General features: G+C 42.1%; 1 protein-coding gene across 1 annotated transcript; it reads left to right on the top strand.

Annotated features, from left to right (window-relative positions):
• The first annotated feature begins 1,745 nt into the window (after positions 1-1,745).
• On the top strand, positions 1,746-13,253 carry tgfb1a (transforming growth factor, beta 1a). Its single transcript, XM_039789595.1, has 6 exons — positions 1,746-4,064; positions 9,800-10,084; positions 10,767-11,001; positions 11,510-11,660; positions 12,940-13,050; positions 13,170-13,253. The coding sequence occupies exons 1-6, from the start codon at positions 3,740-3,742 to the stop codon at positions 13,215-13,217; spliced, it is 1,155 nt and encodes a 384-aa protein (XP_039645529.1). The 5' UTR covers positions 1,746-3,739; the 3' UTR covers positions 13,218-13,253.
• The last annotated feature ends 8,664 nt before the right edge of the window (positions 13,254-21,917 follow it).

Raw genomic sequence — 21,917 nt, 5'->3', positions numbered from 1 at the left:
TGAGTAAAAGATCCCAGTGCTTCTTCTACCGCTGTGTATGTACTGAAATAGGAACATGCCTGTGTGTTTTACATGCTTTTCAATAAAGTTGCATAGCAAACCTCATTCAACTGCCCAGTATAACTTTACCCGTCACAAAGAAGCTACAGCATCATGTCACTCTGCCACAGATATGAAATGTATGCAGGACCATCTCTGATGTGGTGGCATGATTTATAGACTGTTCTGTTTTCTATGTTGACTGTGAATATATTTTTCCACCGAGGTCCTCCCTCGGCTCGTCTGGCTCTGAGACTTTACCACAGCTCTATGGGATCCTCTGTAGAATGAGGCGGGGAATCATTTAGGACTTCACAGTGAATGATGAGAAAGCAGACTATGTTGCACTCTTGTGCTCAGAGACACACAGACACCTTGAGGTGCTGGCATCATGGCCTTGTGGTGGAGGGTATGAAATGCCCCATGGCAGACTGGTAAGACGTGTTGTTTGAACGGGGTCAGTAAGGCACGTAGGTTGTTGTGTTCAGAGGCCCAATAAGTATATTAGAAGACCAATGGCGAGCAGAGAGAAAAGGACAGAACATTTACTTTTGGGTTAGGGTTAGGATTTTGAATGAGGCTTCATTTGCACAACAATAACTCTTGAGTTGCTTGAGCAAAATGTAGCGCAGTGTCTGTTCAGTGGCTTCCTCTGTTGCTTTGATATTCTTTTTGTCTGATAGTGACTCAGTCTCCATTAATTTTATCACAGGATGCATCTCTGGTTAAAGGCGGAAAAAGGAAATGCTCCTTATCTTTGTTTTTTTAACCAAAGCAAAATCGGTGGGTATATGGAAGAATGTGCTGCTGTTATTTTATCTCAGACAAAATAATACAGGAAGATCTGTAATTATGTCTGCTGTACACCTTCTCTGTACCTCAATGACACTACTGTTATAACAGTTGTGTACATTTGACCTATGCAATTGTGAAAAAAAAATACCTGGATCAGAAAAAATGACAAAATATTTAAACATAAGGGTTGAGGTTGATGACCAAGTTGTCACCAAAAGGAAAATCCTCCTCTAAATGATGTACCATCTTTTGCCAACAGGCGGCAGTGCACACCCATCAAAGCTCCCACAGATCAACACAGCAGGACAAGTTCCAGTGATACTGTAGTTGTTGACAATTGATAACCAATCTATTGTTGTTACCCTCTTACCATTAATGGTAATCGGATATATAGTGCTGTTGACACTGGAACAACTTGTCTGTAGTATCTTTGTTTGATTGATCATTGTTTTCTGTTATGATTATTGCTGGTATTTTAGGGGATTTTTGCCTTGGGTTTTCCTATGTTAAATGTCAACGCTTATTGCTGGTGTTTGATGAATAGCTCATTCTTCTTAACTGTCGCAGATAAGACAATAAACAACCATGTGAAAGACATTTGGAACAAAACCTAAAAAAATCCAAGACCAAAGACTGAACTATGGCAATTTACTATCTTTACTTCCCAGATGAATCATCCCGCAGACAGAGACGATATTATTGAAACCATCGCTGTTTTGTTTTAGTCTAGATTTCCTTTTGAAAATACACAATCTGCCCTCTAAAAAGCACCCAGACGTAGGTCAGGGCACCACACAGTCCAGCCCTGTTGGCTCTCCATCCCTTGAAATTCACCGCTCTACTTTTAGACATGCTGTAGCTCAGTTCTTTGGCCTGGCAGGCATTCACCTTCGCAGCCACCAGGTAAATGTGGCGGTCAGTTGGTGGGACACTAGTGCCATGCAGGGCTTGTTGACATGTCAGTCATCACTGTCTCAGTGGCAGACAGGGCCAGAGTGTGAGAGAGCTGGTGCTTCAGTCAGTCATTCAGCGTGTTCAGCTCCTGGCTTCCTGATGTGGACAGAAGGCAGGCAGCAGAGCTCTGTTGAACAGCAGATGTTTTACACTGCGTCCGTTACCCTCATTTCCTGGGCGGAGAGCTCCTCGCTCTATTAGACGAGTAACAGGAACCAGAAAAAAAAGACTTAGAGAGAGAGAGAGAGAGAGAGAGAGAGAAGTTAGCAGAGCTTGGAGCTCCCACAAATCACTTTGTCACCAGCAAGCTCTGACAAGCACCAGGAGAGAGGGAGCGCACAGGGAGAAAGGGAGAGAGACAGGGTGTTAAATAGAGGTGCAAATAGGGAGTTGTGTCAGAGGAGACTCAAGAAGGGAGGTGTGAAGAAGCTGCAGAGGGCATAACCGAGGTGATACCGATGGAAGGATAGAGGGAAGAGACAAGACTACAATCTGATTCTCAAAACACTGTGATCTAAGAGGGACTGTTACTCCTGCTGTTGTTGCTGCTGCTGGGTCTGGATGCTACTTATTTAGAGAGAAGGTGTGTCAAACTTAACATTTTGTTACAAGAGGACAGTGTTTGATTGACAGACATTGCTGTATTTTTTATCTTCTGATAGCATCCCTCGCTTGAGCTGTTTCCATCTCTGGCTCGATACACTGAGATCACATCATTGTGTTACAGAGACAGCTGCTCTGTGTGTAAAGTAGGCATGAGTCGGCGGCGTTGAAAGCATTCTCTGGTGAACTGCAGCTGTACACAGATCACATGCTGTTATTGCTAAAAAGAGGTAGTCAGAACGGAAAGTTTATCAGAGCTTTTTTCATGTGGGGACATTTCTTGATGGCTTGATTGCATACATGTAGGTTTGTGAACTGGTGTAGAATAAGTTAGAGATTTTTAAATACTACAATATACTTTCTTTGCACCGTGGATATTTGATTAGCTCTGGGTTGACTCAAAGCCCCTGGGGTCATCTGATCAAACTTAAAAAAAAAACAGAGAAATAGGAAGCCCATTATTCCACTTTAAGCACGGGACGTATCTTTGCTATTATTTCTTTCTCAGAGACATTTAGAGAGGGCCTGTTTGACACATCCATGTATAGGTCAGTTCTGAATCATCGGTGAAGAGGCCTTGTGGGTCAAGGAGGACAGGAAGCAGTGTCAGCTGAAAAGATAGGAAGCACGTTGGGTTCTGCCAGAACCACTCTTCATTTTGCTGAGTGTTGTACAGATCCCTTCCCATTCACTCGTCTCTCGGGGCATATAAAGAGAGACTGCCTGGTGAGCAACACAGCCTTGAGCTGACACATGGAGGTTTACTTGCTTTGAGTAAGACAGGATTTTATTTAATATTGTGGGTGGAGGCTTGAAATCATATCACAAGTTGGTCTGTGAGTACAAAACCCGCTCTGTTTAGTATTTGAGTGTTGGTAGATGTTTTTGAACTCACTGAGTATCTTCTGAGTCTTGGCGGCACTGTCTGTGTACATGTTTGGCCGGGCTCTGTTAGCATTTGACAGCTCCGCATTGGACTCATATCAACGTCTGGGACGTCATTGTGTTACCTGTGTGGCTGAGTCAGAGGCTGGCTCATCACTCGACGTCTGTCTGCCCACTGGGATTCTCTCCGACTGCTTCTATGCAAAGAAGACACAAGTGTTAGGTGGTTTTCACAGCAGCAGCGACAGCGGTGGCACCAACAGTCCCGAACTTTGAGGACTCTCCACACTGCTTTAATTGTTCTGCTGTGTGTCAACACCTTGCGTCACTCACACCTCTCCACAGAGGGATTCACTGTTCCCTAAGCATCCTCGGTTGGAGGAAAGGCAGCGAAAGAAAAGGTGAGGGAGGATTTGCTAAGAACCAAAGCGCATAAGAGGTTGCAAGCAGTTAGGTTGGCACCATGAAGCTGGCGCTCTTGATGCTCATGGCTGTGTACACGGTGGGCAACGTAAGTGGCATGTCTACATGTAAGACGCTGGACCTGGAGATGGTGAAGAAAAAGCGCATCGAGGCCATCAGGAGCCAGATCCTCAGCAAACTGCGTTTGCCGAAAGAGCCAGATCAGGCAGGAGATGAGGAGGAGATCCCTACCCCCCTGCTGTCCCTCTACAACAGCACAAAGGAGATGCTGAGGGAGCAGCAGACCGTGGAACAGACACGCATCTCAACTGAACAGGAGGAGGAGGAGTACTTCGCCAAGGTGCTGCACAAGTTCAACATGACCGGTGAGTATCAAATAACTCATAACAGAACTACATCAGTCATGTGCGCACATGGACGCCCATTGTCAAGAATGGGGGCAATTGCTGATGGCTTAACTACAGCACTAAGAATGTCAAGTCAAAGTAGGAGTGTGATTTATGCTCCAACATTTACAGGCACTTGGTGCACACCGCTTAAGTCACACACACATGAAAGCAAAGATCCCGGGGATAACTGTTTCCATTTTTCATCAGAGCTAACATTAACAAGGAAATCTGGGAAAATAACAGGTTCAATTCAATTCAATTTTATTTATAGTATCAAATCATAACAGAGTTATCTCGAGACACTTTACAGATAGAGTAGGTCTAGACCACACTCTATAAATTCCAAAACCCCAACAATTACAGTAATTCCCTCAAGAGCAAGCATTAGCAGATGCCCTTTGAAACAAAACTACTGTATACAAATGTATCAAAAAATAAGGTCTAAGGCATTTTGTCGTTCAAAGTCAATATGTCATCCACCCCAATTCAGCATAATGGGTATAGGTTTTCCTATAAAACAATGTATAGACTTATAGAGAAATAATCCATCTCATATGGTGGTGTCTGTATCTGCAGAGACCCTGTCCTCTGCCTGTATGTTCTCATTTTGCTGAGTTCAGGACGTTTCTGGGCGTTAACCTCTATAACAAATAAAAATAAAAATAGCAACCATCGTAAGCACCCATCTAATAGAAAGCTTCGAAAATATACTGCAAATGAAGCGAGGCTAAAGCTCGTTCCAAAATGAGAGTGAGGGCACGGTCACACATGCGCAAAATTTACGTTGGCAAATATTCACCTCCAATTCACTTCCATTCTATTCTACATTCTCCGTATCCAGTGCCAAAGCAAATTCGCATCGCATGGAGTTCTTTGAACTGCGAACGGCGAAGTCGCAGCCTCAACGAAAAGCTAAGAAGTGTGTGTGGTTAATCCCACCTGACCTGTCATTGGCTGTAGTATTCTTAGGGAGCCAAGATGGAGATTGTTGCTGTATTGACCAGCCAGTATTGTATGATATTGGCCATGACTGCCAGGCTGGCAGTGAGTTGGGAGACAGTCATTTAATGTAGAAGAAAATGGAAAATGTACCAATAACATATTTCACAAAACAACTCTCGCAACAACTCAAACTGACTACAAACCAGCAAACTGATTTACGTGTGCGTCACATACTGCACTGCACACATTTAGCACGAATATCTTCTCAATGGTCACTCTCCTGCATTCGCGCATGTGTGCCCATGCCCTGAATCTGGGGGTTGGCTTTTACCCGCTTGCCCAAGTTAATCAGCATTTGCCCGATGGCTGGTGTCAGTTCCAATCTTGTCCATAAATTCCCTCAACATGTGTACCCCTTCTGATCTCCACCCAACATCTTCAGGCAGCCTGAGGAGTTCAGAGATCACAGGCGTTACAAGTTAGCAGGACTGTGTGTTGCATCTGGTCTGATGTTGTGTGTTGCTTTCGTGGTGTCTTTGGCATTTTTACTGCTTTATTAGCGCTGTTTGTTTGGCTAGCCTAAATACACTTTTTGTTCAGCCAAATGGTTTTTGGCTGTAATTGTGCAATGACTCCCAAACAATTATGATAAACAGATCTTTTTTTTTGTTTGGTTTCTTTGCTCCATTGTTCTCTACATGCCTATACTCCTCACCCTATCAGGCAGGCATCCACACTATCCCTCTTTTATCCACCACTTCAAAAGAAAGACTTGAGTGGATGGACCGTGCTCAGGAGTGTGCAGAACAAAGGGACTTTCAAAATAAAGGGGCATGATTTTGTTCTGCTTAGTGCAAAACCGAAGAAAAGGAGGGAATTATGGAAAAAAAAAGTGAGAAAACATGAAATGCACTCCTTCACCCTCACCCTGTCTCATTCTCTCTCTTTTGTTTTCTCTTTTTTTTTCTCCGTCTGTCCCTCAGGGATTGGGGGTTTCCTGTAACTTGAGCATTGGGTTCTCCCTTGCTTATCCTGTCACTTGTTCTCCATCATATCTCCTTCTCCCTGACCATTTTCCATTTCATTCCCATATCTCTCTGCCCATGATTACCCGTCTCTCTCTCCTTCCGTCTCTCTCTCTCTCTCTGTCTCTCTCTGTTGGGTTTCCTGAGCTTATTATTAGTGTGTTTGCAGCGTGTTTGTGACGGGGCAGCTTGGCAGGAAGGAAGGCAGGCTGATGGCCACTGAGATCTTGAGTGACTCAGGTCCGGTGCAAGCGGTGCCCATGGGGAGCATGTGTTTCCTACCTCTATGGAATGCCAGAGAACACCCATCTACTTTCTTAACCCTCAGCACATCTCCTTAAAACAGACTCAACCTCTATTCACTGGGAAACCCAAGTGTATGAATGTACGTGTGTAGGCCTAGCAAGAAGTGTTTTGCAATTATTTAAAAATACACACACACACAATAGGGTGTGTGAGACAATCCCGCTTCTGCTCTTCAGTGAGAAGTAAAAGACAGAGGACTGTTTATTAACAAATACTATTCGTCACTTCAATTTGTGGTTTCTTTTTTTTGGACGACTCGCGCTTTCCTGATACCCCAAAACAGCCTACAGGGATGCATATTTGTGTGCAGAGCATTTTAGAACTTAATAGTTTTAGCCTCCATCATGGTAATTGTGTGGCGGATAAGGCTAGATTTATTCAGTAAATTAGCAGTCAACCCCACCCCCCCCCCCCTTGAAGCCCACAGAAATTCACCTCTCCCATTTGACATGGTAAATGTCCAAATGTAATTCCGCTCGTTTACAGAAAGAACTCTTTTCCCCTTTTGGAAAGCAGCCACTTTCGGCCGTTCAGGAGTGAAATGAGTTCATTGCTCACTGAGTAATTATTATATTCAAGAGTAAATGAAGCTGCTGCCGCCCTGTGATGAAGAGTAGCAAAAGGGGTCGGACAGTATGTGTGAAATAGGGTAAGGTGAGGAAACTAGACATTGACGAATGTGCTGTGGGAGGGTGGAACTGAGCGTATGAAGAGGCAGGTATTTAGCCTGTTGCTGGAATCTGGTTCCTCCCACTGGTAATTACAGAGTCGTCTCCCTACCTGTCACAACAGCTGTCCCCGGCTTACCTGCAGATAGGCCCTGATTCAACACACAAATCCCCCCCCACACCCATGTTAGTACGCAGGACAGGGTGCTATCTATCTTTACCCTCAGCAGGAAGAGCAAGGCCTTTTCTCAGCCGAGCATTGAGAAGTCATTTTACACTTTGTCATTTAAAAATGCTGTGTTTTGATCGGATGAGCTGTTCAGTGATAGGGAGAAGATGCACGCTGAGTAAATTGGAAAGTAGAAATGAGGATAAAGCTTTACCGTAATTGTGGTACTGTAGCCAATATGCTCTTTAGGGGAAGTGACTTAATTTCCTGTTTCGTAAACACTTCTAACCCTTAACACATTTACACATTTATCTTAGTTTACTTAAAACTAGCCAGAGACGATGACTGTCCGTGCTTGGTGTTGCTTGGTACGTCATTGCCAGTTCACCGCTCTTCGCATACTGTACACTGTTGTGACACTCCATGTTTCAATTCAAGCGCTTACAACTAAACATTTGACTGTGCTCTGGGTGGGGCCAGTAAAATGTCATCTCATTTCCTTTTACACTGCATGCAAGCTCTTTTTCAGTTTCAGTCTGGCTTCAATACAAGGGGTGAAACACTACCCAAGCAGCAACACAGATGGTGATACTGGTAAATGATACACAAGCAGCTGTGGCATGGAGGATCCTGGTACAGCCTGGATTGCAAGTATGCAAGGCTGGGTTGTAGCTCCTGTCACAGAGTAATTCCCGGACTTAAGAGCAGAGGTTCCCGGCTTTGGCAGGCTGAGGCAGAGTAGAAGGCCTGGGCCTGCGCCAGACCTGGCTCCATTGATACACATCTCCAATTTCTCTGCACCCCCACTCGCAGCCTTTCACCGCTCACAACTGTGACTTATATTCATACGAGTGCATTCTTCACTTTGCTGTTTTCTTTGCCTGTTACAACCCCCTTCCTTCTACACCTCCTCTCACTCTCTCTTTCTACACGGTGATTCACTCTCTATCATCTTCCTTCCATCTTCCACTTATCTTTGCACGTCTCTGTCCGACTTAATCCTTCGTAATGTAACGTTGGTAGATTTATGGTGTTAAAGGCTCCAGTAGCTTGGCTCTGTTTTCTATCAGCCTCTGCAAGGGGAATGTCCCTGCTGTCGTGATGTGGGAAAACTGTAAGAAAACAAAACACTCTCTATGGTCAACTTTACAGCAGCTGGAATAGATGAGTGTTTGGCTGCAGTTAAGATAATTGAGAAACACTGTGAATTGGGTTATTCAATTTTATTAGTGTGTGTACAGAATTCTAAAGTTTAGTTATGAAAAACAGTAACAAAAATCCCAGTGTTACATTATGTAGTACATTGTAGAGTGTATGCATAAAATTTGCAAAATATAGTAAAGTAAATACTTTTTAATACAGTGCAAATGCAGAATAGCGTTCACATCTAAAAGAATCTGAACTTGGACTTCAACTGGACCTCATTCTTTGAACGTCATGACCATTATTACCATTATTCTTTTAGAGCACCCATTTGTCTCAATGTCCCATTAGATAAGTTCAAAAAGCGTACATTCTTGTGCCAAAAGATCTTGCAGTAAAGTGAGTTTCCTGTGTAGACTGTTATTGTGGCCTGCCAAATATCAAAAACACACCAGAGCTCCACCAACCCTCCATGACTACCAAATGGATTTGCCTTATACCAAAACCTTTTGGTACTGCTCCTGTTGTTCTCATCCTCACTAATATTGGTCTGTGATCAGGAACCTGGAGGAAAATAGGGAATGAAAGTTGAGAGGGAAACACAGCACAATTGTACTTGTGTGCGCCTCTGATTTTTGTAACATGTACTATCTGCTGACAAAGAGCCCTGATCCAATATTTATATTCTCCTACATATGCTAGAAAGTGCTGTGTAGTTTTGCTTTAATATTTTTGATAAAATAACAAATTCTAAAAGACTAGAAAATATCATAAATAGCTCTTTAATCCTCTGAGAACAAAAGACACACCAGCGAGTCCAAGCTATGTTTGACAACACTCCTACTCAAAAAGCATTATTTCAAAATTTCATTTTAGACATTTATTTACTATTTTATTCATATATTACACTCCTTGTGTGAACCCAAGACTTTTGTAAACTCATTTCAAACAACAAAACAATTGAGTTTAGGTATGTTTTCACAAGAGATTTGAGAAATGTCAAAAAGCGAACATCAACTTTTTCAGTTTTAGGGCTAAATTATCTCTACACATTGCTCTGGAACACATTTGGGCCTCACTACACAGAAAGCTGAGTTTGTTCTGAACATTTTGATATATAACACATGGGTCTCCGGATATATGCAAATATCCTTAAAATGTGAATTTAAAAAGAAATGCCCTTCGACCTCAGAGGTTAAAAAGTGCAGACCAAACTGTTACAATGCTTAAAAGAAGAACATTGAAATCTCATTTCCCATTCAAAGTAGTTCCCCTTCTGTATGGATAAGGTTGGTTTAAGACACTAGATTATATGATAGGCCAGTAACACATCTGTTTTCCATTTGTTTCTCTAATATGCCTTTATACATCCAAAGTCGTCATCTGTGTTTAAGATTAATTAGTGCCCGACATGGTTTTTTGAAATCTCCTAATAAGTAATTATTTTAAATCCCACAGCCAAAAATGACACAGCGACCCCCAAGTCCTCCAAAAACATCCCGATGTTCTTCAACATCTCGGAGATTCGGCAAAGTGTGGGGGATTACCGCCTGCTGACCAGCGCGGAGCTACGGATGCTCATCAAGAAAACCACGATAGCTTCTGAGCAGCGGGTGGAACTGTACCAAGGTCTGGAAACATCAGCCCGCTACCTCGCTTCCCGCTTCATCACCAACAAGATGAAAGACAAATGGCTGTCCTTCGATGTCACTGAGACGCTGCAGAACTGGCTCCAAGGGACCGGTGAGATAAACAAGCTTTGTTTATTGCTCTGGTACCACTATGCCCCTATGTCCAGTGGTGGAAGAAGTATTCAGATCCTTTACTTGGAAAAAAGTACTAATACCACACTGGTAAAATACTATGTTACAAGTAAAAGTCCTGCATTGAAAATGTTACTCAAGTAAAAGTATGTAAGTGTCATCAGGAAAATGTACTTAACAGAAAAATCCTTACATTTTAGAAACTGGAAATGATCAAAACAGTTCTGTCAGTCAAACACGTGCTAATCTGCTAATCATTTTAGCTGTACTTGTAGGCCTATATATTGTTGGGTAGTTTAATTTATAATCAAAACATCATATTTTATAAACTACACGTGTTTTGTGTGCAAAAATCTTAATTTGTAAAGTAACTAGTCACGTAAACTGTCAGATTAATGTAGTGGTGTAAAAAGTAAAATATTTCTCTCTGAAATGTAGCAGAGTAGAAAGTGCCATGAAAAAAAGATTCAAGTAAAGTACAAGTACTTAAAAGTTGTACTTAAGTACAGTACTTGAGTAAATGTACTTAGTTACATTCCACCACTGGCTAGTCCAGTTGTTTAGTGCAACCTCATGCGATTTCCAGATGATATTTACTTTCACAGATAGAGTAATCCAACCAGTTTTAAATTGCTCAATGTTGTAAATGTCTGTCTCACCAGAGGATGAGCAGGGTTTCCAACTTCGGCTGTTCTGTGAATGCAGCGAGACAAGCGTCGACAGTGGCTTCAGTTTTACCATCTCTGGGATCGAGACTGGTAGGGGAGACACAGGGATCTTACAAACGATGACGCAGCAACCACCCTACATCCTGACCATGTCCATCCCTCAGAACAGCAGCAGCCACCTCACCTCGCGCAAAAAGCGCTCCACGGATCCAAAGGATACCTGTACAGCGTAAGCAATCCTACACAAATCACAATTGTTTTGTTGTATTTTATTTCATTGACATGAAAAATGCACTGCGCAATCAATCTTAGGAGTTCTTTTAGGATGGGAAAGACTTCCCAAATGCAGCTAAAATTTGTACACTGACGGGATATGTGTAACCTTACATTGAAACTTATTTGAAACTGTTAGTGCAGCATTAAAACTGACTTAAAAATGGACCTTCCACCGCAACTATGCTCAAAGAATCTGTGTCATCAGGAAAATGTACTTAACAGAACAAAACAAAACGTTCTGTTTTCTGTCAATCAAACACGTGCTAATCTGCTAATCATTTTAGCTGTACTTAATGGGATATGTGTAACCTTACATTGAAACTTATTTGAAACTGTTAGTGCAGCATTAAAACTGACTGATTTTGAAAATGGACCTTCCACCGCAACTCTGCTCAAAGAATCTCAATGCAGTCTCATCACACACTTCAAAAAATAGGTTTTCCCTGTTTTCTCTCATGCAGCCAGTCAGAAACCTGCTGCGTGAGGAGCTTGTACATCGACTTCAGGAAAGATCTGGGCTGGAAGTGGATACATAAGCCAACAGGCTACAATGCTAACTACTGCATGGGGTCCTGCACCTACATCTGGAATGCTGAAAACAAATATTCTCAGGTATAGTCCAACATCTCACTGCAGTATGCAGTCCGCGTGCTGTGTGAGGTTTGGCAGCTCAGACTGAAAAAACGTTCTTACAACTTAATTTTCTCCCCCTCTGGTTACCATGAGGAATGTGGAACACATGAAGTGGTTAAGTCTGTGTTGTATGAGAGTCACGGCTTGTGGTTTAAATTAGTGCGGAAATGATCATCGATTAGTTGGTGGACAGAAAATGAACAATTCTGATAACTGTTTAATCATTTTATGGCGTGTTTCCACTGCATGGTACGGCTCCGCTCTGCTCACTCCACTCACTTTTTTGGTACCAGTACTTATCTCTATTTGGTTTTCCAGTGCAGATAGTACATGTAGGCAGGATCCTCAGCTGATCACCATAGCGCCGTTGCTTGAAACTGCTCTGTCTTCATCTTCAGTCATTTCATTGGCTACCAAACAAAGGAGCCTCTGCACTCCGTCAATTGTACGGCATAGTGTACGGCATAGTTTTGTGGGCTGTGATGTTTTTTTAGAATCTGGGTGGAGTGAATAAAAAAAAAAGTACAACCGCTATTGACGGTAGCTTGGCAATTCAAAAATGGCGGCTTAGCGCAGGATTGTCCTGAGTCGCGCTAGTGCTGGTTTTCTCTGGCCAGTCAGTGGCCTGCAGTGTTTTAACTCCACCTTGTAGTATCGGCTCAGCTCGCTTGGAACCTCGAACAAGGTGGTAACAAAGAAATATCAGGTACTATCCACAACCTTGCCAATGGAAAACCAAAAAAAAAGTCATACAATGCCGTGGAGAAACGCCATGGGTCAAACATCAGTGCTTTCAGCTTCTCAAATGTGAGATTTTGCTGCTGTTGGTCGGACAGAAAACACATTTGGAAGACATTTTCCCCCAATTTTCGGACATTTTATAGACTAAACAATTAATTGATTAATTTGATAAAATAACCTACAAATAACATTCTAATTGTTAAAGACACAAATCCTTAGTTGCAGGCCTAATTTAAATAATATAGCACTTTGACTGTTAACAAAACCACTTTTTTTCCAGACTGAAATATCTCGACAACTACCGAATGGATAACCATGGAGTGTTGTATTAACCAATCAAGGAATGTTTAATTTACATATATTAAATTAAATATACAAAGACTAATCAAGAAGCAACACTTTGTGTCTTATACGTGGATTTGAACAAAAGCGCTCTCCTAACTCAAACTGTATTATTATTGTCTGTTATCATCAGTTTCTTTGTTTTCATGTCTTTCTTTCATATAACTGTTTACAGATTTTGGCCCTGTACAAGCATCACAACCCAGGAGCCTCTGCCCAGCCCTGCTGTGTTCCCCAAACACTGGAGCCCCTGCCAATCCTCTACTACGTGGGCAGGCAACACAAGGTATCTATACCGCAGCCAAGTAACCTTCATTCGGAGGTGAAATGTTTACAGAACATTTTAGGTGAAAGCAACACTTGATTTACATGATTTATCACATTACTGTTGATTTTCACTTTCAGGTGGAGCAGCTGTCCAATATGATAGTGAAGTCCTGCAAGTGTAGCTAAAAATGGATCACAATGCTCTGCCTCCCCTCAAACATATACAGAGATGTGTTTGAGGCCACAGAGAAGAGCCTGACGGAGATAAAAAAAAAAAAAGGGGGACGAGAAGGATGTGGAGAATTGGAACAAAATATTTAAAGTCATTTTACGGGACCTTTGCGGTCCACTTTTCCTCCTGCGAGCTCTACCATCATCATGTTGAACGCACCAACCGTGGACTTCTTTATATAGATAAAGATATCCTTTTCTATGTGTATATACTTTTCCCTTGCAGTAGTAAAAACATCTGTCTCGAAATGAATTAATTTATTTGTTGGAGGGACAGGTCGGTAAAGAAGTGATAAACATGTATAAAAGTGTGTCAGTTTGACATGGAAAAGGATCGAAACGATTTATAAAAACCCCAAAACAGGTGGATAAAGGATGCCAAAGGACACGAGGACCAAAATGACCTCGACGGAAGAACGCTTTTGTTTATACAAACGATTGCCTGGGACATTTCCAAATCACCTTCCTTATGAGGTCACAGTGAAAGGTGCTAAATCCCCAGGTATGGAAAACAGGTGGCTGTTGGGGGGTTTCCTGGAAGATAATGCTACAGGTGTTTGTTTTTTTTGGAGACAGTTGCACTGTAAAGGACAGCAGACAACCACAGGGACAGTCCGACCTGGGGGAACTCCCCTCTGACTGACTGAGAGGCTGGAATCGTCAGCCGTTTCACACAAACCGTCCATCAGTTTCGCTTGTCGTTCCAGGTTTTGCGTGTTTGTTTTTTCAACCCACGTGATTTATACAATGCTTGTTTTGTGTTCATGGTTGAATGTTTGTCCTTTATGAAGCCTCCCATGCTGTCAAAGCCATGAGTAATATCAGTGGCTGTATGAGTGATGACACCAGTTTTTTTCCTCCCTCTCAGGATTTACAGCCAGCGCGTTGTCTTTAGATGGTGAGGGTCAGGGGATGTGGTTGTGGTGTTGGTTTTAGGGAAGCCATGTAGACCCAATACATACATTTGCTGTTTGTTTTTTTTGTTTTTTTTTATCTCCATAGTAAATTAGGGGCAATTTATTGCCTTGTATTTCAGGACAAGTTTTTATCTTTCATCTGAAGTGTAATGCTTTTTGCACAACTCAAGAATTAATTCAGCTTCTATGATTTGTTTTAGGAATAAAACCAACACATTTTGTTCTTGTGTTTTGTATTTGTTTTTTTTAATAGTGCACTTACCGTGTGAAATTTGTATTTGTAAATATTTTAACAATTTGAAATAAACATTGATGTTAAATTATCACGTCGGAGTGGAAGATTTTTGTGAGCAAAAGGAAACCACATGTGATGTTTCCACTTGTCAGAGAGCGGTGTGTGTCTATTGCACTTGTCAGTGCATGCATGTGTATGTGTGTGTGTGTGTGTGTGTGAGTATTTTAATTACGGTAAGGGGAGAGAACATTTTGCGAAATGAGCAAAAACCAAAACACGCCTAGCGTGTTGTGGACATGAATACCATTGAGAAATTCAGTTTTAGTTTCTCACATGAAAACATAAATGAAAAGTTTGATCTTAGTTTTAGGCACGTTGTGGTCTGTGAATGTCTAACTAAAACACCTCCTACACTTTTTTAGGACAAGGCTACTCTTTCACTTTAACATTTCTCATGTAATCCTTCACTGATGGGGATATGCCTCACTCAGCATGTACAGAGCACACATCATGCTTCTTTTAGCACATTTTTATAAAACCAGGTTGTGCACTTAGCAATAAATTTCCAATGTCAAAAGAGAGATCTACCAGTGGAAAAGCGCGTCGTATACCAGGTGCGTGTGGTCTATTTCTGGGCAAGCAATGGATGCCTACTGGTATTTACTCTGGACGGCTGTGAACTGACTGAAGAAGAGCAGCAAGCCCTGCTGGGCTTCACCTAGACGGCTAAGCCAGCACTAGAATTCCCGGACACACAGCCCCGTTCTTGGCACTGCCTTTACCTGTAAGGATGCAGTGCCATACCAACATTCTTTTTTTTAGTATCTCCGAGCACCTCGTCCACCCCCACCCTGCCAGCCCCACCCCTCTCCCTCAGTACTCAAGGGATTACTGGCAGCCCACGAGGCTGAATTGGGAGTGAGGAGAGCAGGTCCAGACCCGTTGGTAAGTCCCAGACTTAAGGGCAGTGACTACATGGAAAATTAAACACACATACTGTACACATGCACATGAAAACACTGAACCCACTGACACAGCCACGGCTCAAGCACATCAACGTCAAATACCTTACATAAGCTTTGTGCTAAAGAGAGGTGTGAGGGATGCTTGTGTTGCTAACAAGGTGACAGTGAGCTGTGCTATCTTGTTCCAAAGCTGGTCATGTTACCCAGGATTCCCCTGGAAAGCACAGGAATTTTCCCCCCTGTGAGCCAACACACAGAGTGCTTGTTTGAAAAGTGCGCTCCGAAGGCAGATAAACAACGTCAAATGAAACATGATCAGCATAATTCAGTCGTCTTTTGCCTCACCTTTGAGAATGTTTCAGACAGATCTGTTGCCAGGTCTTGATTTTTAATGGTGCCAAGGCACAATATGTACTGTTTTATCTTGGTTAGGCAGATGTAATTGGAATGTTTAAAAGTTTTTTTTTTAATCTCTCTCTCTCTCTCTCTCATTACCCAATCCAAACAAGCAAAACATGAGTTTTGTTGTAGGAGACATGATCTTTAAAATGTGTTTCTAAAAAATGCCTGCGCTTCCACCTGCTTAACTTGCCTTATAATGACGAAACAAAAGTGTATGAAAGTCAAGAGGCCCATAAATCTATCACGGTGTTAATGGAACAGTCCCAGAGGGAAGTCAAACTCAAGTAGGCTTGTCCTTCTAACCAATGTTCTTTTCTCAGCAGCTGCATCCTCTCGAGCCCTCTGGCTTTTTATGTAACTGAAACAAAGTGCTGACACCTCCTGCCACATACTGAAGCACATCCCAGAAAATGCTCCATCCGAAGAGAAAAAAGGGGGCACTTGAACTCATCGTACTATGGATGAGTGTTACGCAAGAGGGAAAAAAAAGAGTGAAGATGGATGCCTGCAGCATTTTAAGGTCAAGCAGGTGTTCTTTTACAACTAACACAATCCACGTGCCGAGTTTATACAACTGCATGAGTAACCAGAAAATCGTTCTGTTGTTGCACTTCCTCAGAGCGAATAAGTCAATTTTTACATAATTGGCCCTTTAATTGCATCCATGTGCTGTGTTTCGTCTTCTTTTATCCGCAAAAAAACCCCCAAAACTGAAAGGCTCTGTTTCATGTAATGCCCCCTGAAACGTTTTCTTTTTGTGGCACTTTTACAAGTTCATAATGAAAACTGATCATGCTAAATGGAAGCTGATTGGCCACGCCGCTGGTACTGAAATGCTATTTTGGGTTGTCTTATTACATCTATGACATTTGCAATTATATGTCCAGTGATCTTTTGCCACAACTGGTCATTACGAGTGGAGCAGTAAAGCGGCGTGGTGTAATTCCTGCGGACTCAGACGGAGCTGCCTGTGACCTTAATAACACACCCTGGTGTCCTGCTGCTGCTCAGCTCTGCTTCACAAACACACAGCTGCTCAAAGCCATTGTTGCTCCAGGTGGTGAATCTGTGCACAAATACTCACACATCAACAAACATGCCTTCCTACTCCCAGTTATAACTGTGTTGTGATTATTATGATGTTTTTTTCATTTCAATTTGAGACTGGGTAATCATTTGACTATATTTGTTTTCACTTGTAAGTTTTTTGTTTTTTTTTAAATAACGATGTAACTATTTTACATTGCTATACTATATTTTGATTGTAAAGTTTTCATTGTCAGGCAAAATTTATATTGATAGAAGGGGTCTGGATGAATGAACTGGAGTAAATACTGACTTTTTATGCATCTTCATGTGTTCTCAATTTTGTTTATTGCTATTACGTCCGCCAAGGAGGTTGTGTTTTCGGTTCACTTCGTTGGTTTGTCTGTCAACAAGATTACTAAAAAAAACTATTGGTTCGACTTGGTGGAAGGATGAAGCATAGGCCAAGAAACATCCCATTAAATTTTTGAGAGGATCTGAATCACAAGGCGGATACACAAATTACTTTTCGCTTTCGACTTTAACATTGCGAGATGGGGCATGGCCTTGGCCAAGGTCTGAGCTCTCTGAGTGCCCTTCTAGTTTTAGTTATGTGTTTATTTAGGTGTACCTTTAATCACATTTGAATTTATTTGAGTGAGTCTGGAATATGGAATTTGTGATAATTTACATTTACAACGTTTAGTATAAAACTATATTGCATAAGTTTTCTTCCATGCTTGACATATTAGCAAAAGAACACTCACGTGCATGCACGCACATATATTTTTTGTACTTCTGTGTTTGTAAAGACCTTTTCACTTAAACCTCATAATTCAAAATCTCAATCCTCAAACAGTCCTTTGAAGAAGTGAGGACCGGAGAAAAAGTCCTCACTCTCAAAGTCTACAATTGGTCCTCAATAAAGCTATAAGTATAAGAACTCTCACACACACACACACACACACACACACACACACACACACACACACACACACACACACACACAAAATCTCACTTGTGTGGTTGTTTAATCAAGATACATATAAACTAAACTCTTGGATTTAGTCCTTAGAAATTCACTACAGTGTGAAATTGAGATGTTTTGTGTGAAGGCAGAACTGCTGAATATGCAAAAGGTTAGCGGTGAGTTGACAGGTCTTCTCCTCTCCACCTGTCTCGCTTCTACCGCCATCCCTCTCACTTCACGCCTGCAGCCGAGATGTTTATCACAGTCTGAGTCAGCCGACCCTATCGCTTGCTCCGTCTCTTCTTTTCTCTCTTTTCCTCTCTCATCTTTACATTAACCCCTGTCAGCACTTTGAAGACTCCCTGGCCATTTGGAGTTATTACCTGAACTAAACAAGGCAGTCGATAGGGGAAGAAAACAGATGTGAGTGAATGAACGATAAAAGATAGAATAAAAGACAACACACCTCTGCTCGCTAGCTAAAATGTTTTAGCACTAATGTCTACAAAATAAAATAAAAAATGACTGGGGGGGAAAACAGCATATTCACAAAACGAGAATCTGTCATTTCCTTTTCACCAGATGGTGGCTGTGTTCTTTTGTCATGCACATAACCAGTAGCTAACCCTCATAGCTTAATACACAGAGGATCAAAGACAGAGAAGAAACTCAAACCCTCTTCAAAGGGAAAACTACAAAGGGAAAGTATGATAAACCATGTGAGAGTGTCTGAGAGTGGTTATAAAGCATGCTGCGTGCGCCCTGACTCATTTGCTGGACCTCAGTAAGTTAGAAACATTTTCTAAAAAAGGAAAGGTACCAATTATATCTCTGGACTGGCTTCTTCTCACGGTACCGCCCCTCCATTTCCCTTCTTCTCAGAGTCTCTCTCTCTCTTACTCTCTCCCTCTCTCCGTCCCTGGACACAGAGGGACACATCTACCCCTATAAACTACCATCACCCTGGGTAATAAACAGAGGAGAGGATCTGACTCTGGGGTCTGAAAAGACAACATTGGCCACGACTATACTCCCAGAGGAGAGGCAGCCCTTAAATAGCAGTTGAATCTCATAACCCCATCTGAGGAGGAGGAGAATTGAGGTTTTGAGTGTCCCATTAATTCCCTTAAGCAGACCCTAGCTAGCCTCTATTGCACTAGCATGTGTCACTTTTTTACTGAAGGGTTTCTTTCAGTGTTTTCTAAAAACATATTTCTGAGGTTTTATACCCATATTCCAAACTAAATGCTCATCTACTGTCCTTCTGGCTTGTAAAATTTGAACACATCAATATTTTTAAATATGAATAATTTTGGTCACTTGGGGATGGAATCATTCTGAAACAAGCTGACAGAGATATGATCAGTAGTTAGTCTTTATGGATATGCATAAGTAAGTCCAACATTTGCTCTCCAGTTAGCTCTGTTTTGTTCTCCACCAATTGCTGAAAAGAATTCTGGTGTTTAGCGAGATGTTTGACTTTAATTTTTTCTGCTGGTCAGGAGCGTACACAGTACAGCAGGTTCATCAGAGTTAGGCCTTGTCCACTCGTAATAGCTTAATAGCATAATAGCTTTCATGTAGCTTTCACGATGCATTTTGGCCATCCAAACGCAAACTTTATGCAGTCACTGAAAACGGAAACCTTTTGTAAAAATCCTTCCAGGGTGAAGATGTTCAGAAACTCAGTTTTCAGTGTTGGCGTATAGATGGGCTTCTGATTGGCCAACATCTTCCTCTTTTTCTTTGCGTGATTGGCCAACTGGCTTTTGCGTTTTCATTTGGGCAGGTTTTTTTAACCTGGGTTTGTGTGGAAAAATGGATAATCATCAATCAGTTTCCACGCAAAAAAATAACCCAGCTGGAAGTGGGTTAATTTTTTGTCATTTGTGAGGACTAAAAAATCTATTCAAAGACATCACCGTCAGTGTTGCCACAGTTACTTTACAGATTACTTGATTTTAAAAATTTATTTAGTTACTTTACAGATTACTTGATTTTAAAAGTAACGAAGTTAGATTACAAGTTACTTTATTAGTTACATTCAGTAACTGCCGACAACACCCCCACAGCCTCAACATAAAAATGACAACCGGTTTACTGTGAGGCAGCTCGGCATTGCCAGTAGTAGGGATCTGGTTTATTATGGCACAAAAGAGAGCCAGTCAACAATGTTTAAGGGCAGCATTTCCTCCACAACATACTGCCAGGCCAACTTCTTCAGCTCTCCCCCACTTACTGGTTTTGCACTGAAGTCCAGCTTTTGTTGTTTGGGTGGTGGGGGACCTCCTGCTCTCTGCTTCGCACCACCTGCTGGGACTTGCTCTGTAAGTTTGACTGCAGTGCTGCGACTCCAAATATTTCTTCAAATTTGACGTAGTTTTTTTGTAGCTAGATAGCACTTTGTCGCCACCAGCACAGTGTGTACAACGAACCTTAATATTGCCGTCTTTAGCTGACACAAACTCAAAATAGTGACTGTATTTCCAGCTAGAAAACGCGCATCTCTCTCCTCCCTCCATTGTTGTTTACGTTTGTGTCGCTGCGTGGTACACGTGACCTGTCCTCATGCTGAAAACGTGACTTGTCGCATACGTGACTTCACTCCCCGAGACGCAAGAAGAAAGCAAAAATAGCCTATATATTTTTACTAAGGAAAATGACAAAAATAGTAACGCACAGTGACTTGGATAAGTAACTTTAATCTGATTACTGGTTTGGAAATAGTAACGCGTTAGATTACTCGTTACTGAAAAAAGTGGTCAGATTAGAGTAACACGTTACAAGTAACGCGTTACGTAGCATCACTGATCACCGTGGGAAATTGAAATTGTGAAAAGTTGGGATGCTGTCTTTTCAGAGACTGAACAATTAATTGATTAATAAAAAAATAAAAAATCTGCAGATGAATCGATAAAGAAAAATATTTTTAAGATGCAGCGCAACATGACATGTTATGCTATGAATCATTGTAAATGTAAAAAAGTATATTGATCAGTGGAGATAAATCCTGTTTCATTACCATCCATCGTATCCTACTTTTAACGTTGAACTGTTGCATCATCGTTGTCCTCTATACAGGGTATAATAATGCTAACTAGACACTACACAATGGCACACGATGTGGTGCACTATGTAGCCTAGTGAATAATAAATTATTTTGGACACAGCCATAGTTACAGAAGCCAGAGGCATGCTGGGAGACGGGGCGGGGCTTCAGCTCTCCATAAACCCCTTGGTGAGCTTGGCTGAACTGAGGCTGTGACCCTCACCAGTGGGAGTACATTTAAGTTCAATCACACTCTATTACTCATCCCACTGCCTCCTTCGTCCACTCACACACACACATACACGTGCACGGACACACACACACACACATAGCCGGGGCAACGCTGCTGACTCCTATCAAGAGAGGTGTGACTAAAGTCACAAATCACAGACACCGGCGTTAAACTGACATGGTGGACAGGAAGAAATATCATCTTCCCGCACAGTGAATGCACACACACACACACACGCATACACACACACACACATATTGTCTGTATCCTATGGTAACCTGACTCTTCTTATTGGATAAATGGGAGGTTAGGGAGGTGTTAGCTTGGTATAGGGTCTGTTTTAGATTAGTCAGCCGTGATCTGCAGCCTCCTGTGTTAGTGGGGCTCTCAGCTGTATTGATGGGCGTACTAGGGAAAGGCTCTGCAGCCTTTCCTCCATTGCCTCCACTCAGAGGGACATTAGGTCAGCGTGCCCCCACCCCTCCTTCCTCTCCCCACTGACTCTGAATTCCCCAATGAACAACACATTCCTCCTTCCCAGTCCCTCTGTTTATGACACGCCATCCTTTGAGGCAGCATGTGAGTGTTTGTGTACATGCATGAGCACGGGTGCACGAATGTGTGTGTTAGCCTTGAGCAACTGAGCCTTGGTGAAAACATAAACGTTTCAGCATGACACTATCAAAGCTGGAGTGTGTGTTTTGAGCGTGTTGTGAGTATTCTGCGGCACTGACACACCTGAGCAGGTATGATAAGGGCACACATCTGTCTGACAGCTGTTTTTTACATCGCTGCATCAAAAGGCGGAATGTAGGCAAATTGAATTACAGAGAGAGAGAGAGAGGAGAAGAGAGAGAGT

Source organism: Perca fluviatilis, chromosome 2 (assembly GCF_010015445.1).
Source record: "Perca fluviatilis chromosome 2, GENO_Pfluv_1.0, whole genome shotgun sequence".
NCBI lineage: Eukaryota > Metazoa > Chordata > Actinopteri > Perciformes > Percidae > Perca > Perca fluviatilis.
The sequence above is the reverse complement of the archived record's forward strand: the minus strand, read 5'-3'. Positions and strand labels throughout refer to the sequence as shown.

Coding starts and splice junctions, on each gene's coding strand:
- tgfb1a (XM_039789595.1), top strand. CDS start 3,740: ATGAAGCTGGCGCTCTTGATGCTCATGGCTGTGTACACGGTGGGCAAC. Junction 4,065..9,799: donor GCACAAGTTCAACATGACCG/GTGAGTATCAAA, acceptor TAAATCCCACAG/CCAAAAATGACACAGCGACC. Junction 10,085..10,766: donor GAACTGGCTCCAAGGGACCG/GTGAGATAAACA, acceptor CTGTCTCACCAG/AGGATGAGCAGGGTTTCCAA.